Here is a 19,277-nt window from a genome sequence, read left to right on the forward strand (position 1 = left end):
CTGGCACTCACACTGGCCACCGGCGGCTCATGGCAGCACACAGTAGCCCACCGCAGCACACAGCAGTTCACGCGAACCTCCCGCTGCTCACCGGAACCTCCCACTGCTCACAGCAGCCCAGCTCCAGGGAGAGCGGTTGTTCACAATCTTAGCTGTAGAGGGCGCAGCTCACTGACCCATGTGGGAATTAACCAGCGACCTCAGTGTGAGGAGCAAGGCGCTCCAACCACCGCAGCCACCAGGCCAGCCCTAAAAAGTTTCTTAAATTCCAAGTTAAAGCTGTTACATTCTAAGCCAGTCTCAGAGCTAATTGGCTCAAAATCTGTGTGTGCCAGTGATGCCACTATACCCTCTCAGAGGGCAGTGCCCGGGTCAGAGAGCTGTGCAGCTCCTCCCAAAGCCAGCTCTCCTACTGGCCAGCAAGCAAATTCCAAGGGATAGATAGGATTAAGGGCTCCAAAGAGGATTCCCCAGCCCTCCCCCAAAGCAGGATCAAAAATCTCTGGTCTAGTTCTGGAACAAAAATAAGCCGCAGTGAAGGAGAAAGTCCCTGTTTAAACAGTATGTGCCCCTTCCCAAAGCCTGTACCCCTCCCAGGCTGGCTGCAGAGAGCCTGTTTTAAATAGGCAGTATGTGCAGTGGCTCCAAGCTCCCGAGGGAAGGTTCTACAGCGCTCCTTTGGTTTCCTAAGTAAGCAGAGTCCGATCCTGCACTGGCGGGCAGGACCCCAAACCTCTTGGGCTGCTTTTGGTGACTAATGGATAAGCTCTGCCAAACTCAATCCTGTGCCACAGCGAAAGCACTTTGCATGGACTTCTATTTGCACTCTCCTAACCTTAGGCCCCAACGGATTAATAAAAAAAACAAACCGCTTATATCTTGTTGCAATTTGCCTCCTGTCCAGAAGAAAGAAAACCATCCCCACCTCAGCAAAATAGCCCCCCTCTGGACACTTCATTTCACCTCACCCCCTTTTTCAAACTGCCCCATGCAGAGAGTGGGAGTCTCCGTTAGGGATGGGGGCGCCAAGCTGGAACTCAGTGTAAACACGCCTCAGCAGCACACGCAGTAACCCATTAACACAGTGGAATCTGGGGTCACTGTGGACGGTTTTCTATTAATAGGGGATAAAGCTCCTGCATACATTAATGGTAATGCCCTAGCGGCCCGCACAAAATTAACTCCTCCCAGGCCAGCAAGAGGAAACCACGTTCTGCCCAGGCAGAGGTGTGCCTGAAACGAGCGTGTACACCTACAGACACGGGGTGTTAGAACCAATTCCCTTAGACATGCCAGATCCCATTCCCATCTGAGTTCTGGCGATAGCGGTCATTCTGGGAGGGGTGTCTTTGGGGAAGGAGGGGTGGGGGGGACCGTCGGGTGTCAGTTAGCTCAGCTTCGCCACGCACACAGCCAGGGCCACAGCCGCCAGCAGCACGGCGCTGAAAACGGTGGCGGCCAGGGCCTTGTTCAGGTCGCAGGGCCCTGTGCGCTCTTCTATGGAGACAAAGCCTGTCGAGGAGGCACCGGCGCTGGACAGGAGCTCGGCGCCCGCCACCTGCCGGGCCTGAACAGTCCAGCGGGGCACGTTGACCTTCATCTCCATGTTGTGAATCATCTCGCCCACCTGAAGGATCTCCCGCTCCAGCTCTTGCAGGTCGTCCACGTCGAATCCGCACTCCGCCTCCTGCCGCAGGCTTCGGGCGCTGAGGGCACGCGCCGCTACGCCCGCCGCGCCGCCCGCCACGCCTGTGCGCACAAGCGGCCGCCGCGGCGCGTGCAGCGGGAACGCCGTGCCCAGCGCCAGCGCGCGCCGCATGTCGGCTTCCAGTAGGTCCAGGCAGCCGGAGAAGGCCACCCAGAGGCGCTCGAACTCAGCGCGCTCTTCGGCGCCCAGACCCCGGTCGCGCAGTGCGGTCGTCAGCCGGGCGCCGGTGGCCACCGCCAGCTCCTGCGCCTTCTGGCGCGTTTTATACAGCTCCTCACGCAGGTTCTGCGAATCTGCCGAGCCGCCGACGGTCAGCACCAGGTGGTGGTAGCATGCAGTCGCCTTGTTGAGCGCATCCAGCAGTGCCTTGCACTCCTCCCTCGCCATCGCGGTGCACTCCCGCGCAGCCTGGGAGCCTGCGCCCCTCTGGGCCTCACGCCCTCAGCGCAGCAGGACGCTGCCAGCCCCGACGGCGGCCCCCGGCCAGGCGGCCGGCGCGCTCCTCATGGCCCAAGATTAGCTCGGCGCTGCGATGCTGTCGACCGAGCCCGCTCGGGACCCGCGACGTGCACCTCTGAGGACTGGGCGCGGAGAGGGAGCCCCGTTAGCTGCCTCGCGTCCCCTCGTCCGTCCTCCCCAGATACGCTGCGAGTCACACGCCGCGCCTCTGCACCGCCCTCGCTTTCACAGTGGCCCCCTGCGAAGTTTGGGTTGCGGTCCCCATCCTCCTCTGGTCCGGTCGCCAGGGCTAGCCTGCCGCCGAGCAGCGCGCTCAGCCTTAGCCGCTGCCAAGGGCGGCCGAGTTGCGTTTCTTAGGATCCACCCACCCCCGCCCGTCCTCGCAGGGCGCTTCCATCCCCTGGACAAGGGATAGGCGGGGCCCCGCGCGATAAGGTCACGTGTAGGTCCCCCCTCTCCTCCTCCTCCGTACCATTGCAGTTCTGGAATATTAACGCTCGGTAGCTCTAACCCTCCTCTATTTTACGGGTGGGGAAACTGAGGCGCAGGTAGAAAAGAGGGCCTAGGTCACGCGACATCCCTGCAAGTGAGAGCACTAGAACCTAGGGACTCTGACTCCCAGACCCTGCCTGCGACCGGAGTGGTGTGCCTTGTAGGATTGGGCACCTCCATCCTCCAAAGCTAGCAGTAAAAGGCGACCCACAATCTCCCGGGTCACCCCATCCGGGTCCAGGCGCTTTCCAGAGACCGAGCTTGGACCCCTTCCCTAAGTGTCAGGTCTGCTCTCGGCCCCGCCCCCTCTTGTTTCGGGCACGCGCAGTCAGTGGCTCTGGGCTGGTCCAGCCTGAGTAGGAAGCGCTGTGCTCTGCCTGAGCCCCTCCCCCGGCTGGGCGGACTCAACGATTGCTCTGCGGGCACGTCACTCTGAATAAGGAGGATCACTCATTGGGTTGACGCGAGCCCTTGAGGCGCGGCTCCGCCCAACGGTGGAGTAAGAGGGTGGGCGGTGGAGTGGAGCCGCCGCGCCGGGGTATTGGGTACTGAGGTCCGAGCCCAGGGCCGGGGAGGTGTCGCTGCCGCTTCGGGAAGAGCAAAGAGTGAAACTATGTAGCCTTTTAAGTAAGTGTCCTCTCTTCTGTCTGCTCCCGCACCTCCCTTCTCGCTGGACAGCTGCGCCTCGGGGCCCAGAGGCCGGGCGGGGCCGGGAGAGGGAAGGGGGAGGGGCTCTTTCCTCTCTGTCGCCCGCGCCTTGCGGTGCCCCAAGCTGGGTTGGTGGTCCCCCAGCGGTCCCTCGCCAGGTGGACCGCCCCGCGGGCGCTCTCCTGGTCCAGTCTGCAGCCGGACTCGTTCTGCCCCTCCTTTCCGGGGTGGGGTGGGGTGGAGTGGCGGAGAACGCGCTCTCTGGCCCCCGAGGCTCCAGGACTGGTGAGAGGGTCCGTGGTCCCCCAAGCTCGGAGTTGGGGTGGGCGGGACCGTAGCTTCTGGGTTAAGTGGCCTCCGGCGTTATAAGGCGGCCTGGCCGGGAGGGTGGAGGGGAGGCTGTGGGTGCTGGTCCGGCGCCTCAGGCCGGGCCCGGGTGATACAGGAGCGGGGGAGGGGGAGGGAATCCCAGCCTGCCTGTCTCTCGCGGAGCGGGGTCTCCTCGTCCTGCTAGGTAAATATTACTCCAGGAAAACTCTTAAGCACCAAGAAATATCCTGGACTCTGGGTCTGGTAGTTCTTTTCATTGTAAATGGACTGCCCAGAGGCGTGCGAGCTAGACCGTGCCCCTCTGGCCGCCCCTGGAGGTGCTGGGAACCAGGGCACTTGGGGCCCTTGCTGTGCCCTGGGAGCAAGTGTCGAGTCTTCATTGAGTATTTAGGACATTCAGGGAACGAAGGGCAGGTGAAACTGAAGGGACTACTAGTTTACATGCCAACTGGGATTTTTCCAAGTTTATAGGTAACCTGGAGTGAGGCTCCTAATGCACCCTCCCACTAGCCCTAGGCCACCTCTCTGATCCAGGTGTTGAGGCAGCCTGCAGGGTCCAGAGCGTTGAGCCTCAGGTCTCACTCTCACTCAGCAGTCCGCCCTTTAATCAGTGGCCATTTGTGGCTTGGGCTCAGGCTCTCTCTGGGCCTTGGCCATTCTCTGCGGTGGAGGGTCTCAACTACCCACCAGCCAAATGGGAGCCTTGACAGGAGAAGAGTAGTTTTCAGGACAAAATAGTAGAAAGAGGGAGCTGTGGCGACAGCAGAGGGAGGTGAGGCTGCAGAGGTGGCAGGAGACCAGCAGCAATGAGAGGCTTTTAATGCCAGTTGAAGTTGAGAGTTCATCTACCGTGTTTCCCCGAAAATAAGACTGGATCTTATATTAGTTTTTGCTCCAAAAGGCGCATTAGCCTTATGTTCAGGGGCTGTCATCCTGAAAAATCATGCTAGGGCTTATTTTCCGGTTAGGTCTTATTTTCGGGGAAACACAGTAGCAGGAAATGGAGGGGCAATTGTTGAAGAATTGTGCACAGACCTCAGTGTTGGAAAGATCACCTTGTGGTCTTTCAGGTGAACAGTTTTGAGTGACATCAGGAGGCAGAGCCTGTAGGCCTCCAAGGGGGGAGTGCAGGATGGGAGCAGAAACATACTTCTGACTAGCTCTAGTGGCAGGAGAGCAGTTGGGGCTCTGAAGTTGGGTAGACACTTTGGGTGAGCTCTCCTTACCTTGGCTTGTCACCTGAAATAATCCTGCCCGGCAACATTGCTGGGGGAGTGCCCAGTAGTGTCTGCACAGGGCCTGGGGTCAGGTCCTGACTGTGCCTCCTTGTGGCTCTTGGACTGTGTTGCCCTCATGAGGGCAGCTGCTGGGTCTTTTTTATTCACATGTCTGTGCCCTGTCAAGGCTCTTCTTCTGTTTACGAATTGCCAGGATTATGCTGGTGTTCCAGTAAGCTCATCTTCTAGAGGGACAGAGGAATGTGACCATGTGATAATAGATAGACCGGACCTAGAAAGGATTCAGACCCAAAGAATCCAGACCTGATTTGTCCTGAGATTGCTTCCCTATCTGAGAGACACTGAGAAGTGGCCCTTGGAACTCCTGCCTTTCTGCCCAAGATACTGGCAGACAGGTGGATGCTGGTGGCTCCACCCACAACTCCAGGAGCAGGGTGTTGGAGTGGTATTTGGTCGGACAGTTGTGCTCCTCCAAACTCCTGCTCCCTTGGTTGTCACACCCCTCTTCCAGCCCTAAGACCTTCCCTCCCTCTCTGACCCTCCCACAGTCCCACTGTCACTGTATTTGGCCAGCTCTGAGCGTACTGTTTGTTTCTGACTCTGCCAGTGCCAGCATGGCTGCCTGGGGCCAGCCCCTCACCCTTCCCTGAATATGGGCAGTGGATTTCCAGCTCCTGTGAGAGACGATCTCTCCCTGAGAGCTGGAGCTTCCTCTAACACTCCACTGTCATTTTGTTAAGTGGGCAAACAGTTACTGCATGCCCACAGTAAGCTAGGTGGCCGGGTGCAGGCTGGGTGCTTTGAAGAGGAGCACTGAGAAAAATATGGACAGGATCCATAGACATTATAAGCCAAAAGGACACAAGTGACCGTAACACTATATATTATATCATCGAATTGCTTCCATTTGGTATTAAACATAGATAAATAGAAAGTTTTCCCTTTGTGTCTTTTCCTTCTGAATCACCAATTAAACCAGCTGGAGAATGTTGGTTATCAGTTGGAAAACATGGCTGGTCAGGGTCTTTGGTCAGGGTCCTGGAAGGGTGGGGGCAGCCACAGCAGTGAGATTTCGGAAGGGAGTGTGTCCCTGGGGTTGGGGGCAGACTTTCCTGTGCTGAATTATGCTGAGTCAGGCTGCACGCTGTCATTAGATGGTCCCTGAGCACCCAGAGTCATGCAGGCTAGCCGGACGGTTGAAGACCACAAAACCACAAGTGTGCACACTGCCTCCTGAAATGCCAAGTACTGGTTTGAGGCCTTGCCTGGCTGTCCTATCACAGAGTAACCCTCAGATAACTCATATTCAGGGGTATTTGGTATCTCTGACTAAATCACTGGATCTTCTGTAAATTATCTCATCATTTGAGCTTAGGCTGGGGTGGAATTTTTTTTTTTTTAAAGATTTTATTCGGGAAGGGGAACAGGACTTTATTGGGGAACAGTGTGCACTTTCAGGACTTTTTCTCCAAGTCAAGTTGTTGTTCTTTCAGCCTTAGTTGTGGAGGGCGCAGCTCAGCTCCAGGTCCAGTTGCCAGTTGCTAGTTGCAGGGGGCGCAGCCCACCATCCCTTGAGGGAGTCAAACCGGCAACCTTGTGGTTGAGAGCACACACTCCAACCAACTGAGCCATCAGAGAGTTCAGTGGCAGCTCAGCTCAAGGTGCCATGTTCAATTTTAGTTGCAGGGGGCGCTGCCCACCATCCCTTGCGGGACTCGAGGAATTATTAAACTGGCAACCTTGTGGTTGAGAGCCCACTGACCCATGTGGGAATCGAACCGGCAGCCTTCGGAGTTAGGAGCACGGAGCTCTAACCGCCTGAGCCACCGGGCCGGCACTGGAATTTTTTTTAATGGAGTTTTATAAGAGGATTCACTCATCTTTTGAGTTTTACAAGGAAAAGTCAGTTTAGTTTGTGTGCTATTTTAAAATATAAAACTAATTCGTGCAAGTAAACTTGTTGGGGTGTTAGATACTATTTTTAAGCATTTACCCCTATATAAGAATTCAACTCCGGCATTAAGCACCAGATTGTATGTGATGATTACATATTTTTAACCCTGGGGCAGCAAGGTTGAGAACAGTGCTGGACAGAGAGTTCAGTCATTGGCAACCGGGACGACTGATGTCCAAGACTTAGGACTGAAAAACAGCTCAGTCCCACTCACCAGCAATACTTGCTAAGAATTTTACGTGTTTACGCAGTTCATGCATTTAAACTGAATGTTTTGATGTAGCATTCAGGGGCCTTCTCTTCCCTTGCTGCCCTTCTCTGACTGGCTCTGTTTGGATTCTTAGTATTTCCCTGGCCTCATCTTCTCAACTAGTCAAAAAAAGATTACTCGGGTTTTCTGTGCCAACAGGAACCTTTTCCTGCCTCCTGAACATTTGGCCCCGTTCTGGTCCTTGCCAGGATGCGTCCCCCCCTCCCCACGCCCATTCCCCTTCCTGCTGCTCCCATCTCTGTCTGGTCCTTATCTCTCCCAGCACTGTTCTGGGTTTGTTTTATTCTCTGGTACATATTCCTTGCCTCCCAGCTAGGTTGTTAGTTTCTCCATCAAAGCCAGCCCTGGTCACCTTCCTATGGGCACGGAGGTGTTGGTGTTCTGCCAGCATCTTGTCTGAAGAGCCCAGCTTTAGTCTGAGCATATCACATCCTGTTTCTCATGTGGCTTTTGTCCAAGGCATCCTTACTTTTACGCTCTGCCGTGTAGCGCCAACTGTGTCAGGAACCTGGAAGAATTTTGTTTTCTTGTGACTCTGTCCCAGCAAAATTCCATCATCCAGTTGTTCTGGTAGGAACTCATAAAAGGATTATCTGGGTTCTCGTAATAATTAAATTCAACAATTCCAATACCTGAATTGTTGCAGTGCTGTCTTGGGGGTCCAGGAAGGGATTACGTGTAGGCATTTTCATGCTAGGCTCTTCTCCTGAAGCAGATTTGCAGGGAGTTCGGGCCTCCTTCAGGCAGTCCCCAGGACCTGCGGCCAAGGCGGCTGTGGCCAGACCAGACCAAGGGGATTGGATGTGGGGCTTGTGCCACTGTCTGTCAGGAAGACTTTTCCTTTGGGGGAAATGAAGTATGGAATCTGTACATCCGTAGCTCATGAAATAACCCCTAGTCCAGGCATATTTATTTTACATGATGAATGTAGTGGTTAAAAGGATGGGTGTTAGAATACAGTCCCACTTCTGTGTAACTTCAAGTTGGCCAGGTCTGCCTCAGTTTCTTTATCTGCAACATGGGGCTAATGATACCTGTAGTTATCTTGAGCACTAGTTATCTGCAGTTATCAGGAGCATTAAAATGGGATGAGGATGTATAGAAGGTACCACAGCGCCTGGACCAAGGATGCTCTCAAATGGTGGCTGTTTTTATCATTAACCATAAAGGATAGGATTTAACATACACTTATGCATACTGTTCTGGTGTTTTCCCAAGGAGGCATATTGGAATATTGTTATATAGTGAGAAAGTAACTCAATTTTTCACTCACATTTCATTCATCTGATTGTATCAAAAATAAGTTTACTTGCTCTTTAATAGTTGCTAATTTTCTCTTTTTTTGAAAAAGATTTTTTTTTTAATTGGGGAAGGGGAACAGGACTTTATTGGGGAACAGTGTGTACTTCCAGGCGTTTTTTCCAAGTCAAGTTGTTGTCCTTTCAATCTTAGTTGTGGAGGGTGCCATTCAGCTTCAAGTTGTTGTCCTTTCAATCTTAGTTGTGGAGGGCGCAGCTCAGCTCCAGGTCCAGTTGCCGTTTCTAGTTGCAGGGGGCATAGCCCACCATCCCTTGCGGGACTCGAGGAATTGAGGAGTTGAACCGGCAACCTTGTGGTTGAGAGCCCACTGGCCCATGTGGGAATCAAACTGTCAGCCTTTGGAGTTAGGAGCATGGAGCTCTAACCGCCTGAGCCACTGGGCTGGCCCTAATTTTCTCTTTTTAATGAAGAAGACTCAGGCGAAGTTCAGAATCTGACAGGCAATGGTATTGAGAAAGGTTTAAAATAATGTCAATTTTTTTTATAATTTTTAATTTTAAGATTATCTTCTCTTTATGGGAATTGATACTGTCTATTTTTCCCACTTAAGTAGTAATAAATATTCTCTTAAAAATAAATTTTAAAAGGGAGTAGGTTTTTAAAGGAAAATGCCAAACGTTAACAATAGAGCCATTGTGTACACTGTGCAGGTTATTTATTGCACAGGTGTCATGCCCGGGGGAGGGGAGCTGTTGGCAAACTGGGGCCAATATGTAGCCTATGATCTACTTACCAAGCCTTGTGCCCTGGTACAGGATTGTACCCACTGGGAAAATGGTGTGCCTTTTTCTAATTCTCACGAAGGGACCGTGTGGGCTAGCAGTAAGCAGTGCTACGTTGGTATGCAGCATGGCAAAAATAGTGAAGGTGGCGTGTAAGTGGGAATCTTGCAAGACAGGTTTTTGTATTCTCCATTGCACAGACGGAGATGGAGGCTCAGAGAGGTGCATTGACATGGCTAAAACTCTGACTCCTTTTCTGTGCCCATGTGTCATATTCCTCTCTGAGAGCCTAGTAAAAGCACGCTAATATGTGGTAAGGGGAGCAGACCAGGGGCAATGGAGGCTGCATTCACAATAGGAGCAAATCCATGCAGAATATGTAAATAATATTTCATAAAAGTTATATATGACCTTTATGGAGAAAATTTAATTGGAGGACATAAAAGATGTACATGGAAAGACATGCCATGTTCATGGATGATAAAGTTCATCATTATAAAGACGTTGACTCTTAGTAAATTCAGTACAGTTTCAATAAAAATCCCGACAGGGTTTTTCATGGAAATGATAAGCTGATTCTAATTCATGTGATATTGTAAAGAATTAGGAATAACCAGACAATTTTGGAGTACAAAGTGGGAAGCATTTCTCTATGAGATATCAAGGTTTATTGTGAAGCTGTAGGCATATAAAACAATGTGGTCCTGCTCTGTCCAACATAATAGTAATGAGCCACATGTGCCTATTAAGCCCTTGAAACGTGGCTAGTATGAATTGAGAAGTACTATAAATGTAAAATACACGCCAGATTTTTGAAGACTTAGTAGGAGTAAAAAAAGAATGTAAAATATGTCATTAATAATGTAAAAATATTGATCACATGTTGAAAAGGTAATACTTTGGACATACTAGGATAGATAAAATATTAAAATTAGTCTCCCCTTTTTCTTTTTTATGTGACTACTAGAAAATTTTTAATTACACATGCAATTATGCATAATATATATGTTATTACGTTTCTCACATATATCTGTTGGGTAGCACCGGTTTAGACCACTGAAAGAGATTAGAGCCCAGAAACAGGCTAAACATACATGGGAACTCGGAGTATGATAAAGGTAGCATTAACAGCCAGTGTGAAAGGCATAGACTATTCAAAAAACAATGATGGGACAATTGGCTTATTTTTGTGTCCCCCTCAAAATTCATATGTTGAAGCCCTAATCCTTAATGTGATGGTATTTGGAGGTGGGGTGTTGTTGGGATCTTATTGGGGTCAGATTAGGTCATGAGGGTAGGACCCTCACAATGGAATTGATGCCCTTAGGTAAAAAGGAAGAGGCAGGAGAACTCTAGTGAGAAGGTCTACAATCCAGGAAGTGTGCTCAAACCAAGAACCAGATCATTAGTACTTTGACCTTGGACCTCCTAGCCTCCAAACCTGTGAGAGATAAAGGTTTGTTGTTTAAGCCACCCAGTCTGTGGTATTCTGTCATAGCCCAAACAGACTAAGACAGTCATGAAAAAAGTAAAATAGATGCCTGATTTATAACATATAAAAATAAAGCTGAAGACCTAAAAATGAAAAACTTTAAGATTCTTAGAAATTATAGGGACTATTTTTGTGGCCTTGATGTTGGAAAGGTTGTGGTTTCAGGTATAACCTTTGCTGTATAACAAACCAGCCCATGACTTAGTGGCTTAAAACTGCCACAATTTATTACATCCTACTATTCTGTGAACTGGCAGGTAGTTCTTCTGCTAATCTCACCTGGACTCACTCACATGGCGGCATTCAGCTGGCAGGATGGCTGTGCTCACTGGACTACCTGGCGCTCTCTCTTCTTTGATGGTCTTTCACCCCATGGGCTTCTTCATAGCATGGTGGTCTCCGGGTGCTAAGAGAATGAGAGTGGAATCTGCAAGGCCTCCTGAGGCTGACACTCAGAAATCACAGAGCACCGATTCTGCCTGTTGGTTGGTTAAAGCAAATCACAGGGCTGGCACAGATTCAAGGACTGGGGAAGTCCCCATCTTCTGGTTGGGCAAATGAAGTCACTTTGTACAGGAGCATTCCAGATGATAGGATTTCCTAAGGTCCAAAAAGCACTGACCATTAAGGCAAAGGTTGACAACTTCAACTACATTAAAATCAAACACTCCAATTTCTGAAATACCCATTTGAAAAAATGAAAAGGTAAGTCATAGACTGGCAGAAGATATTTGCAACCTCTTTTAGTATCCAGTTATATAAAGAACTATAAATCATGAGAGAAAAGTGAGCAAAACCTTTAGAAAAGTGAGCGAAAGATATGATAAGGTAGTTTATAGAACATAAGGAAATGACGTTCCACTTCGTTAGTTCAGAGAAATGAGAATTAAAAACAGTGAAATACATGGGGCGGCCGGATGGCTCAGTTGGTTAGAGCGTGAGCTCTCAACAACAAGGTTGCGGGTTTAATTCCCGCATGGGATGGTGGGCTGCGTCTCCCCTCCCCCAACTAGATTGAAAATGGCAACAACTTGGAGCTGAGCTGAGCCCTCCACAACTAGATTGACGGACAACTTGACTTGGAGCTGATGGGCCCTGGAGAAACACTGTTCCCCAATACTCCCCAATAAAAAAAAAAATTAAAAAACAGTGAAATACTATTTTATGCTCACAGACTGGCAGAAATGAGATAACCTGATGATACTAAGAATGTTGTGAGGAAGAGGAATTCTCATGCACTTCTCATGAAGATAGAAAGTCCATGTTGTCAGCGTCTGGTGACGTACAGGTGAATGTACCCTGCAGTGCCTGCTAGAGACATTCCTAGACAGGTGCTCGAGAAACACAGAAGGGTAGATAGAGTGTTCCTGCCAACACTGTTTGTAATATTGGAGATGTGAAAGCAACTTAAATATAGAATATTAGCCAAATAAATTGTGTCATGTTCACTTCAACATAGTATATGGCAGAAATCAGTGAATAAGAGCTGTGTGGATCAGAACTTGCAAACGTAATGTTGATTGAAAGGGGTATTTTCCAGAATACTTATACTGTGATACCATTTATGTAAAGTTTGAACCACATCAAACAATATTCATAAATATAAAAGGAATGGCCTCTGAAAGGGAAGGAGAGAATGAGATCAGAAAGGAGAACAGCGGGATTCCAGGCTACTTTGATATGTTTTATTTCTTAAAAGAAAATCTGAGGCAGATATGGCAACGTGTGAAGGTTTGGTAATTCTGGGTAGTAGATTTGTATTATTACTTTGTACTTTTCTGTCTGCTTAAAATATTTCATTAAAAATACATGCTTTTTTTTTTTTTAATTTTTATAAGAGTTTATTTGAGCCAAACTGATCACATATGCCAGGGAGCAAGATCTCCAATGCTCCTTACATACCTATCTTTAAAGTGGCATAATTTTGGTCATGTAGGATCTTCTAAAAAATAGTCATTTTTACATTTGCAATGATCTGGAGTTTGATTTTCTGAACATAATTTATACAATTTAACCAGTAAAAAAAAAAATCGTGGAATTGGTAGGTTATCTTTGATATTTCCTGATGGAGTGTTAAGACTGTAGAATAGAATACTACATGTCCGGGATAGTTTTTAGAAATTGCCAGATCAAGACTTTTGTATGTTACAGAAATCGGAAAGTGCTCATGTACTGCTTTTTCCTCCCTTGTCCCAGGAGACACACTTTGCTCCATCTGAAGTCCATATGGCTCTGTATGATGAAGATCTCCTGAAAAATCCTTTCTATCTGGCTCTTCAAAAGTGGCGTCCTGACTTGTGCAACAAGGTGGCCCAAATCCATGGCATTGTAAGTGCATCAATCCTCAGGGTTGTCTTTTTCCGTTAGGCACAGACCAAGCAGTGCTGGCAAGGCCAAAAATATGGTAGATTTCAATTAAGTGTAGAGGGGAGTCAGCTACAAACCTGGTTAGTGTAACAAGCCCCAGACCATGCTCAGTATGTGAACAAGAAGAGAGGGACCGCCATGAGCTGCTTCCTCCAAGAAGCCTCCTGGGACTGCACCAGCCCAGAGTGTAATTCTTTCTCTGAACTCTCAGCCCATGTTGACACAGGTATTATGGCATTCACCTCGGTTTCTCTTACTTCCATGTGGACCCCGAGGGCTTCTCGAGGGCAGAAATCATATATTCCTCATCTGTGAGGTGGGTGCTCACTCCCATAGAACAAGAGAATGTGAACAGGTTTGTGTGTCGCTTTCGAGGGCATTTACTAAAGGGAAAGAATTGTGAAAGAACTTTTGTAATAGAGACCACAGCCTCGACAGCCTTCACGGCAGCCAGGTAACAGGAATGAGCGAAGTGTGTAAGAGAGACCACGGCCTTTGGGTGGGGCCTCTGCTGCCTGGAGAGAAAGCAGGCCCCACACTGCAGGTCTGTCCAGTTCTGAGGTTGGTGGAATTGTCAGCGTCTTACACAACACGTTGGGACACAGTGTATGGGTGCCTCTGTGCTGTCTGTTTGTGTCTTCCTTCTGAGTGTTGTTCTCTTCTCATACTATGTTCCCACTTTTTTTGCCTCAAGGTGTGACTACTCAGGTATGTTAGGTGACTGCTGATTTGAACCAAGGGAGAAGTCAGTTTAGCCCAAGTTGAAGTCAGGTTCTCTGCTGCCTCTCTGGAAAACTGGTACTTTCACCCCACCCAGTCCATCCCTGTGCCAGCAGAAGCCCCATTTCTTAATGTCCCTTCCAGTTTTCATGATTGATTTTGTGATTCATACATTTTCCCCAGAATTTTTTCCCTTTGAATTTTAGAAGTCATAAAGTTCGTTATTAAAAAAAAAATTGGCGAATATAGCTATTGCCAAAGAAAATAAAAATTTAATAGAAGCTCATCAGAGACGTTCATTGTCATCTATTGTGGTCACACTAGTTATTAAATGCTACTCTAGGCATGGCACTATGTTTGATGCTGGGGATTCAGCAGAACGTATGAATATCCTTCCCCATCATTACTCCTCTGAGGATTAAATTCTAGTGGGAGAGATGGTCATTCTCTGGGCAAATACGTACTAATTACAGTTGTGGTAAATGTCACAGAGAGAAAGTGCAAGATGCAAAGCAGTCATAGTAACTGGGAACGCCTGACCTAATTGGGGAAAGATTTCCTTCCTGTCTTTGTTCTACGATATTTTTTTAACTACCGTCTAGATGAGAGTGTATTAATGTATGTAACTTTCTCTTGCTTTTTAAAAATGCCGCTCTGTGGAACGCTGTTGTTTCTCAGGAAGCTCTGTGGGACCTGCCTGCCTTGCTCACCACTGTGTTGCCTGTACTTAGCACAGTTCTGTCACCCAGTAGGTGCTTTTCCAGCAGCAAGCTGTGGAATCGCACTCAAGCTCACATTAGCAAAAGGAGAATTTTGAGTAAGAAGCTTGGCATCTTGGTCACCTTCCTTTCAGGTACCCCGAGGAATGGGAGATTCTTTTTAAACTGCCACCCCGAGTTCCCAGTGGTACCCTAGGCCCCTTACTCCTTGAGAGCCAGAGCATCCACGAGGAGCTGCTTGGGGCCTGCACTGGGCAGCACAGAATTCCTCGGCCTTGTTCAGTGGACTCAAGAATCAGCGAGGCCAACTTCTCAGCTGAAGTCAGCAGTGGTGGGAAGGAGAGAGCTATGGGTATCCTGCTTAGCCCGTCTGATATTGTTAGCTAGCGCCTGCCCCCTGTTGGCTGTGTGGTGGGAGCGCTGGCTCATCCCTGCCTCATTCATGACCATGCTCCATTCACATCTGTTGGTTGAATGAAAAAGAATATTCCACTCACCTCCTAGAAGAGCACTCATCTTTTCGGCCACTTCTGAGGGATCCATGTGGCCTCAGCAGGTGAAGCTGAATGTCTTTCTATGGGGCTTGGCCACTGAGCTAAATTTGGCCACTGTTGAATCCACCCTAGGGATCAGAGTCCTTTATTGAACTCTAAAAAATGTGAAATCACCACTCTTCTGTCTTTTTTTTTTTTTTTTAATTGAGGCATATTGGAGAACAATGTGTCTTTCCAGGGCCTATCAGCTCCAAGTCGTTGTCCTTCAACCTAGCTGTGGAGGGCGCAGCTCAGCTCTAAGTCCACTTGCCGTTTTCAATCTTAGTTGCCGGGGGCGCAGCCCACCGTCCCATGCGGGGATTGAACCGGCATCTTGTTGTTAGGATCTGGTTGCCCCTTCGGCAGCTCAGCAGCACCTCGTTGTCTTCAATCTATCGTGTTTTCCCGAAAATAAGACCCAACCGGAAAATAAGCCCTAGCATGATTTTTCAGGATGACATCCCCTGAACATAAGCCCTAATGCATCTTTTGGAGCAAACCAAAAATAAGACTGGGTCTTATTTTCGGGGAAACATGGTAGTTGTGGAGGGCGCAGCTCACTGGCCCACGTGGGAATCCAACCAGCAACCCTGTTGTTCAGAGCTCGCGCTCTAACCAACTGAGCCATCCGGCCACCCCTGAAATCGCCACTTTTAAACATGTTTGTCCCTTAGGGTTAACTGCCCCTCACACCTCTCCCTACAAGCCAAGCTTGTGGGCCACCTCAGCCTCACGTGACCATGTGAGCAGCTGAGATGCACCTTGATTGCTTCCCCTACCTGTATTTAGCACCTGTACTACCTGCCCCAACCCCTCCTGGAGCCAGACTTCCTTCCCCACGCTTTCCTTTGATGGGGATGCCTCTGTGTCCAGGCCGGCGCATCTTGCCATCATCTGCTCTCTGACTGGACAGCAGAAGCTCTTTTCCCCATGTTCCCCAGAATCCAATTACAGAGACCTGTGACACCCACACGCTGCTTCTAAATAGTCACCCCTTTTCTTACAACCATGCAGCTAATTATGCAGTGTGGCTTCTTCAGAGCAGGCTGGGCAACCCTGCTGTACCCCTGGGACTCTTGTCCATGGGGCCTTGTGGGGAGAGTCCTCCAGACTCCTTGTGGGGAGAGGTTCAACTCCTCTCCCAGGTGGACTGGGGGTGGGCCCATTTGCCTATAGGAAAAGCAAAAATTACAAAAATGTGGTCCTTTCATTCTGGGCCTTAATTATGGAGTAGGTAGGCTGTTGAGCACTGGCTTGGGAACCTAGCAGCCTGTCTTACAAGTTCCGGAGAACTGACTTTCAAGTGAAATACCTAGACAGCCCCGCTAAGGGCACTGATGGCCTTATTCCAGTTCTCAGGATCCAGCCAACAAACATTTATTGAGTATCTACTATGTACCAGGCACTAGGCTGGGTTCCCAGGGTTACACGGATGAGTGGGGAACACAACATGCCTTCAGGAAATTTCAGAAACAGACTGTAGGACAGCAGAATGAATATCAGTACAGAAGTCGTTATGGGTTCCCGTGGAGTACGTAACCCATTTGGGGAGGAGTCAGGAGGGCTCCCTGGAGTAGGTGTCACTAATGCTGAGTCTTGCCTTTATTCTACTGTCTTTTCTTTAATTACTATTATTTTCAAAATTCTTTACAAAAGGGCTAGAATAGAAAGTTTTATCGTTAACCTTTGAAATGAGCAGGTCTCCAATTTACAGCCATCTCCGTAATTCTAAAATTTGAGTACTGCATCCACAGAGGCTGTTAAAACTCCGTGACACCTACTCCAGAAGTAGTCTGAAGCTCCGTCTTATGAGCTTCCAAGGCACTCGACTTCCCTGCTCTCGGGCAGTTTCATAGCTGCCCCCCCGCAGCCTCTCCCGTGGCTGGCTTCCTCCCCCTACTCTCCCAGTGGCACTCAGAACTCTGATAGAGATGGACGGAGCCACAGGGAGCCAGCTGCTGGTTCTGCTTGCAATAAAATGCTCCAGGCAGCATTGTCAGCCTGAAAACTGGGGGGTCTCAAAATCGGAGCGCCTTCTGTTCGCACAACAAACATCGATTGGGCACCTACTGTGTGTCGAGTGGTAGGCTGGGGAATGGGGACACAGTGCAATAGGAGCCAGTCATGCTCTGTGCAAGTGAGGGAAGTGGAGAGGCTTTCGTAAACCGGTCAATAGAATGCAGTCACAGTTGGCGTGGAGTTCACCCAAGCACCTCAGAAGTTCCCAGTCCCTCAGGGGCCCTTCCTCATGTGACTCCATCCACAGAGCTGGAGGGGGACCATCTCTTGGCCTCTCTGACTTTGGCATTAAGCATCCCTTAGGTCCGGTTCCTGATGTCCCCTTGCCCGTGGCAAACTCTCAGGTCTCCAGGGTCTCCTTTGTCTCTCTGTTCACTGCTGCTATGATATGAGGTCCCCGGGAATCTTGAAGTTGCTTCTCAGTTCAGGCTCATACCTGAGGGCCTCCCTTTTCTTTCTTTAAGTTTTACTTTTATTCAAATTTAAAATTACTATGTTTCATTTCAAGCATATGAAAGTAGAAAGAATAATACAATCGGCCCCATGTATCCATCACCCAGCTTCAACAGTGATCCATTCATGGCCACATTTCTACTCCTCCGTGCCCTCCACTCTCAGCCACGGGATTATTTTGAAGCAAATCCCAGAAAAATTATAGAAGGTAGTCATACGATTTGATCTGTAAATGTTTATAAATGTATTTTCAAATATAAGGACTCGTAAAAAATATAAAATAACTACAGTGCCATTCCATTATCACAGCTAAAAAGTTCCTCAGTAATTCTTCAGTATTATCAGTATCTAGTCACTGTTCAGATTTCCCAAATTGCCTCATTTTTTTGTTGTTGTTTGTTTGTTTGTTTTACAGTCGGTTTGTTCAAATCAGGATTCACAGGAGATCCACACATTATCTCGAACTGATAGGTCTTTCAGGTCTCTCTTTTTCTCCCAGCTTTATTGAGCTAAACTGAAGTACACTAAGCTACACATACTTAATGTGTATACTGCGATCCATTTTGACATGTATATAGACTTGTGAAATCATCGGCAGTCTTAAGTTTCTCTTTAATTATATCTTCCCCTTTCGTCACTTTCTTTCTTTCCTTGCAATTCACTTGTCCAGCTCATTTATCCTGTAGCGTTTCCTGCATTCTGGCTTTTGCCAGTTGCAGTCCTGTGGTGGCATTGACCATGGTGCTGGTCTCTGTGGTTCCTGAAATTGGTAGCTGAATCTAGATCCGGGCCTGCTTCGGTCTTGATTTTCGGGTCATGCCGCTTGGTAAACAGGCTGGAGTTCTTCCATCAAGGGCTTCCTTCTCTACTGTGAGGAGCTGGCGTGCCCTCCTTGGGGACAGAGGCTCTTTTTAACCTGCTTGGGGAAGCTCCTGGTGGCAGCTGCTCCTGCAGGCTCCAAAGTTTCATGGTGTCTTTGCAGAGGAAACTCTGGCAGGTACTGGGCTGTTTTTCCAGCCCTGGCTTCAGGAGCAGGATGGGGCAGTGGTCGGGAACGTGGCAGGAGTTTGAGTCACGACTCTGCCACTCACTGGCTGTGTGGCACATTTATGATTCATGTGATGGGATTGCGAGTGACTTTTTAGTTTCACTTCTCTGTGCTTTCCAAATTACCCTCTCCATCTGGAATCATTCCTGAGCCTGCTGAGGATTAAGTGGGACACCTGGGATTAACTGTGGGAAGGACTCCTCAGGGGTGGGAACAAGCCCCCCAGTCTGCAGGTCTGAGATGGAAGAGGACTCGTGCCACCTCCCTCTGTGTGGGCCATCACAGTGACAACAAATTAAGTCAGCTGGCAGCGACTGCTGCCATTTTGGCAGGTGGCTCCAGGCATTCTCTCTGTCAGCTGGCTGCCACTGCAATTCCGGCTGGAGTGGTTTTGGAGATACATCCTGTTCTGCTGAAGTTGTGTTAATAAATTACACAGTTCCTTCGTATTCACCCTAATTCTTTTTTTCCAGGTCTTAGTACCCTGCAAAGGAAGCCTGACAAGCAATGTTCAGTCTACTTGTCAGTTTGAGTCCTATATTTTGATACCAGTGGAGGAGCACTTTCAGACCTTAAATGGAAAGGTATTCATTTCTTTGTGGGTCAGCCAGGGTTGCTCACTCAGTGTTTGGGCAAGATGGAGGGGAGAGAATCCTGCTTCTTACCCTTTCGCATCTATGTTAAATAATGGCCTTGACACACACAGCAGCCCTGTGGGGTGGGGTTGGAAGGCCCTCTGCCTTTGAGGAAAGAGGAGCTGGTGGTGGTGAGCAGGGCCCTGGCC

General features: G+C 48.9%; 2 protein-coding genes across 4 annotated transcripts in view; one reads left to right on the forward strand and one right to left on the reverse strand.

Annotated features, from left to right (window-relative positions):
• Nucleotides 1-1,090: 1,090 nt before the first annotated feature.
• RGS9BP (regulator of G protein signaling 9 binding protein) lies at nucleotides 1,091-2,962 on the reverse strand. Its single transcript, XM_019742685.2, has one exon. The coding sequence runs from the start codon at nucleotides 2,093-2,095 to the stop codon at nucleotides 1,388-1,390; it is 708 nt and encodes a 235-aa protein (XP_019598244.2). The 5' UTR covers nucleotides 2,096-2,962; the 3' UTR covers nucleotides 1,091-1,387.
• Nucleotides 2,963-3,147: 185 nt separating this feature from the next.
• Nucleotides 3,148-19,277, forward strand: part of ANKRD27 (ankyrin repeat domain 27) — a 49,744-nt gene continuing 33,614 nt past the window's right edge. For 2 of the 3 annotated variants that reach the window (XM_074314440.1, XM_074314443.1), the window contains exons 1-4: nucleotides 3,154-3,286; nucleotides 11,809-11,922; nucleotides 12,831-12,962; nucleotides 18,967-19,077. In XM_074314440.1, the coding sequence (XP_074170541.1) occupies nucleotides 11,896-11,922; nucleotides 12,831-12,962; nucleotides 18,967-19,077 (270 nt within the window). In that variant the 5' untranslated portion in view covers nucleotides 3,154-3,286; nucleotides 11,809-11,895. Of the gene's footprint in view, nucleotides 3,287-11,808; nucleotides 11,923-12,830; nucleotides 12,963-18,966; nucleotides 19,078-19,277 lie in introns of all 3 variants that reach the window. The other variant, XM_074314441.1, reaches the window with a different exon arrangement.

This window comes from Rhinolophus sinicus, linkage group LG11 (genome assembly GCF_036562045.2).
Source record: "Rhinolophus sinicus isolate RSC01 linkage group LG11, ASM3656204v1, whole genome shotgun sequence".
NCBI lineage: Eukaryota > Metazoa > Chordata > Mammalia > Chiroptera > Rhinolophidae > Rhinolophus > Rhinolophus sinicus.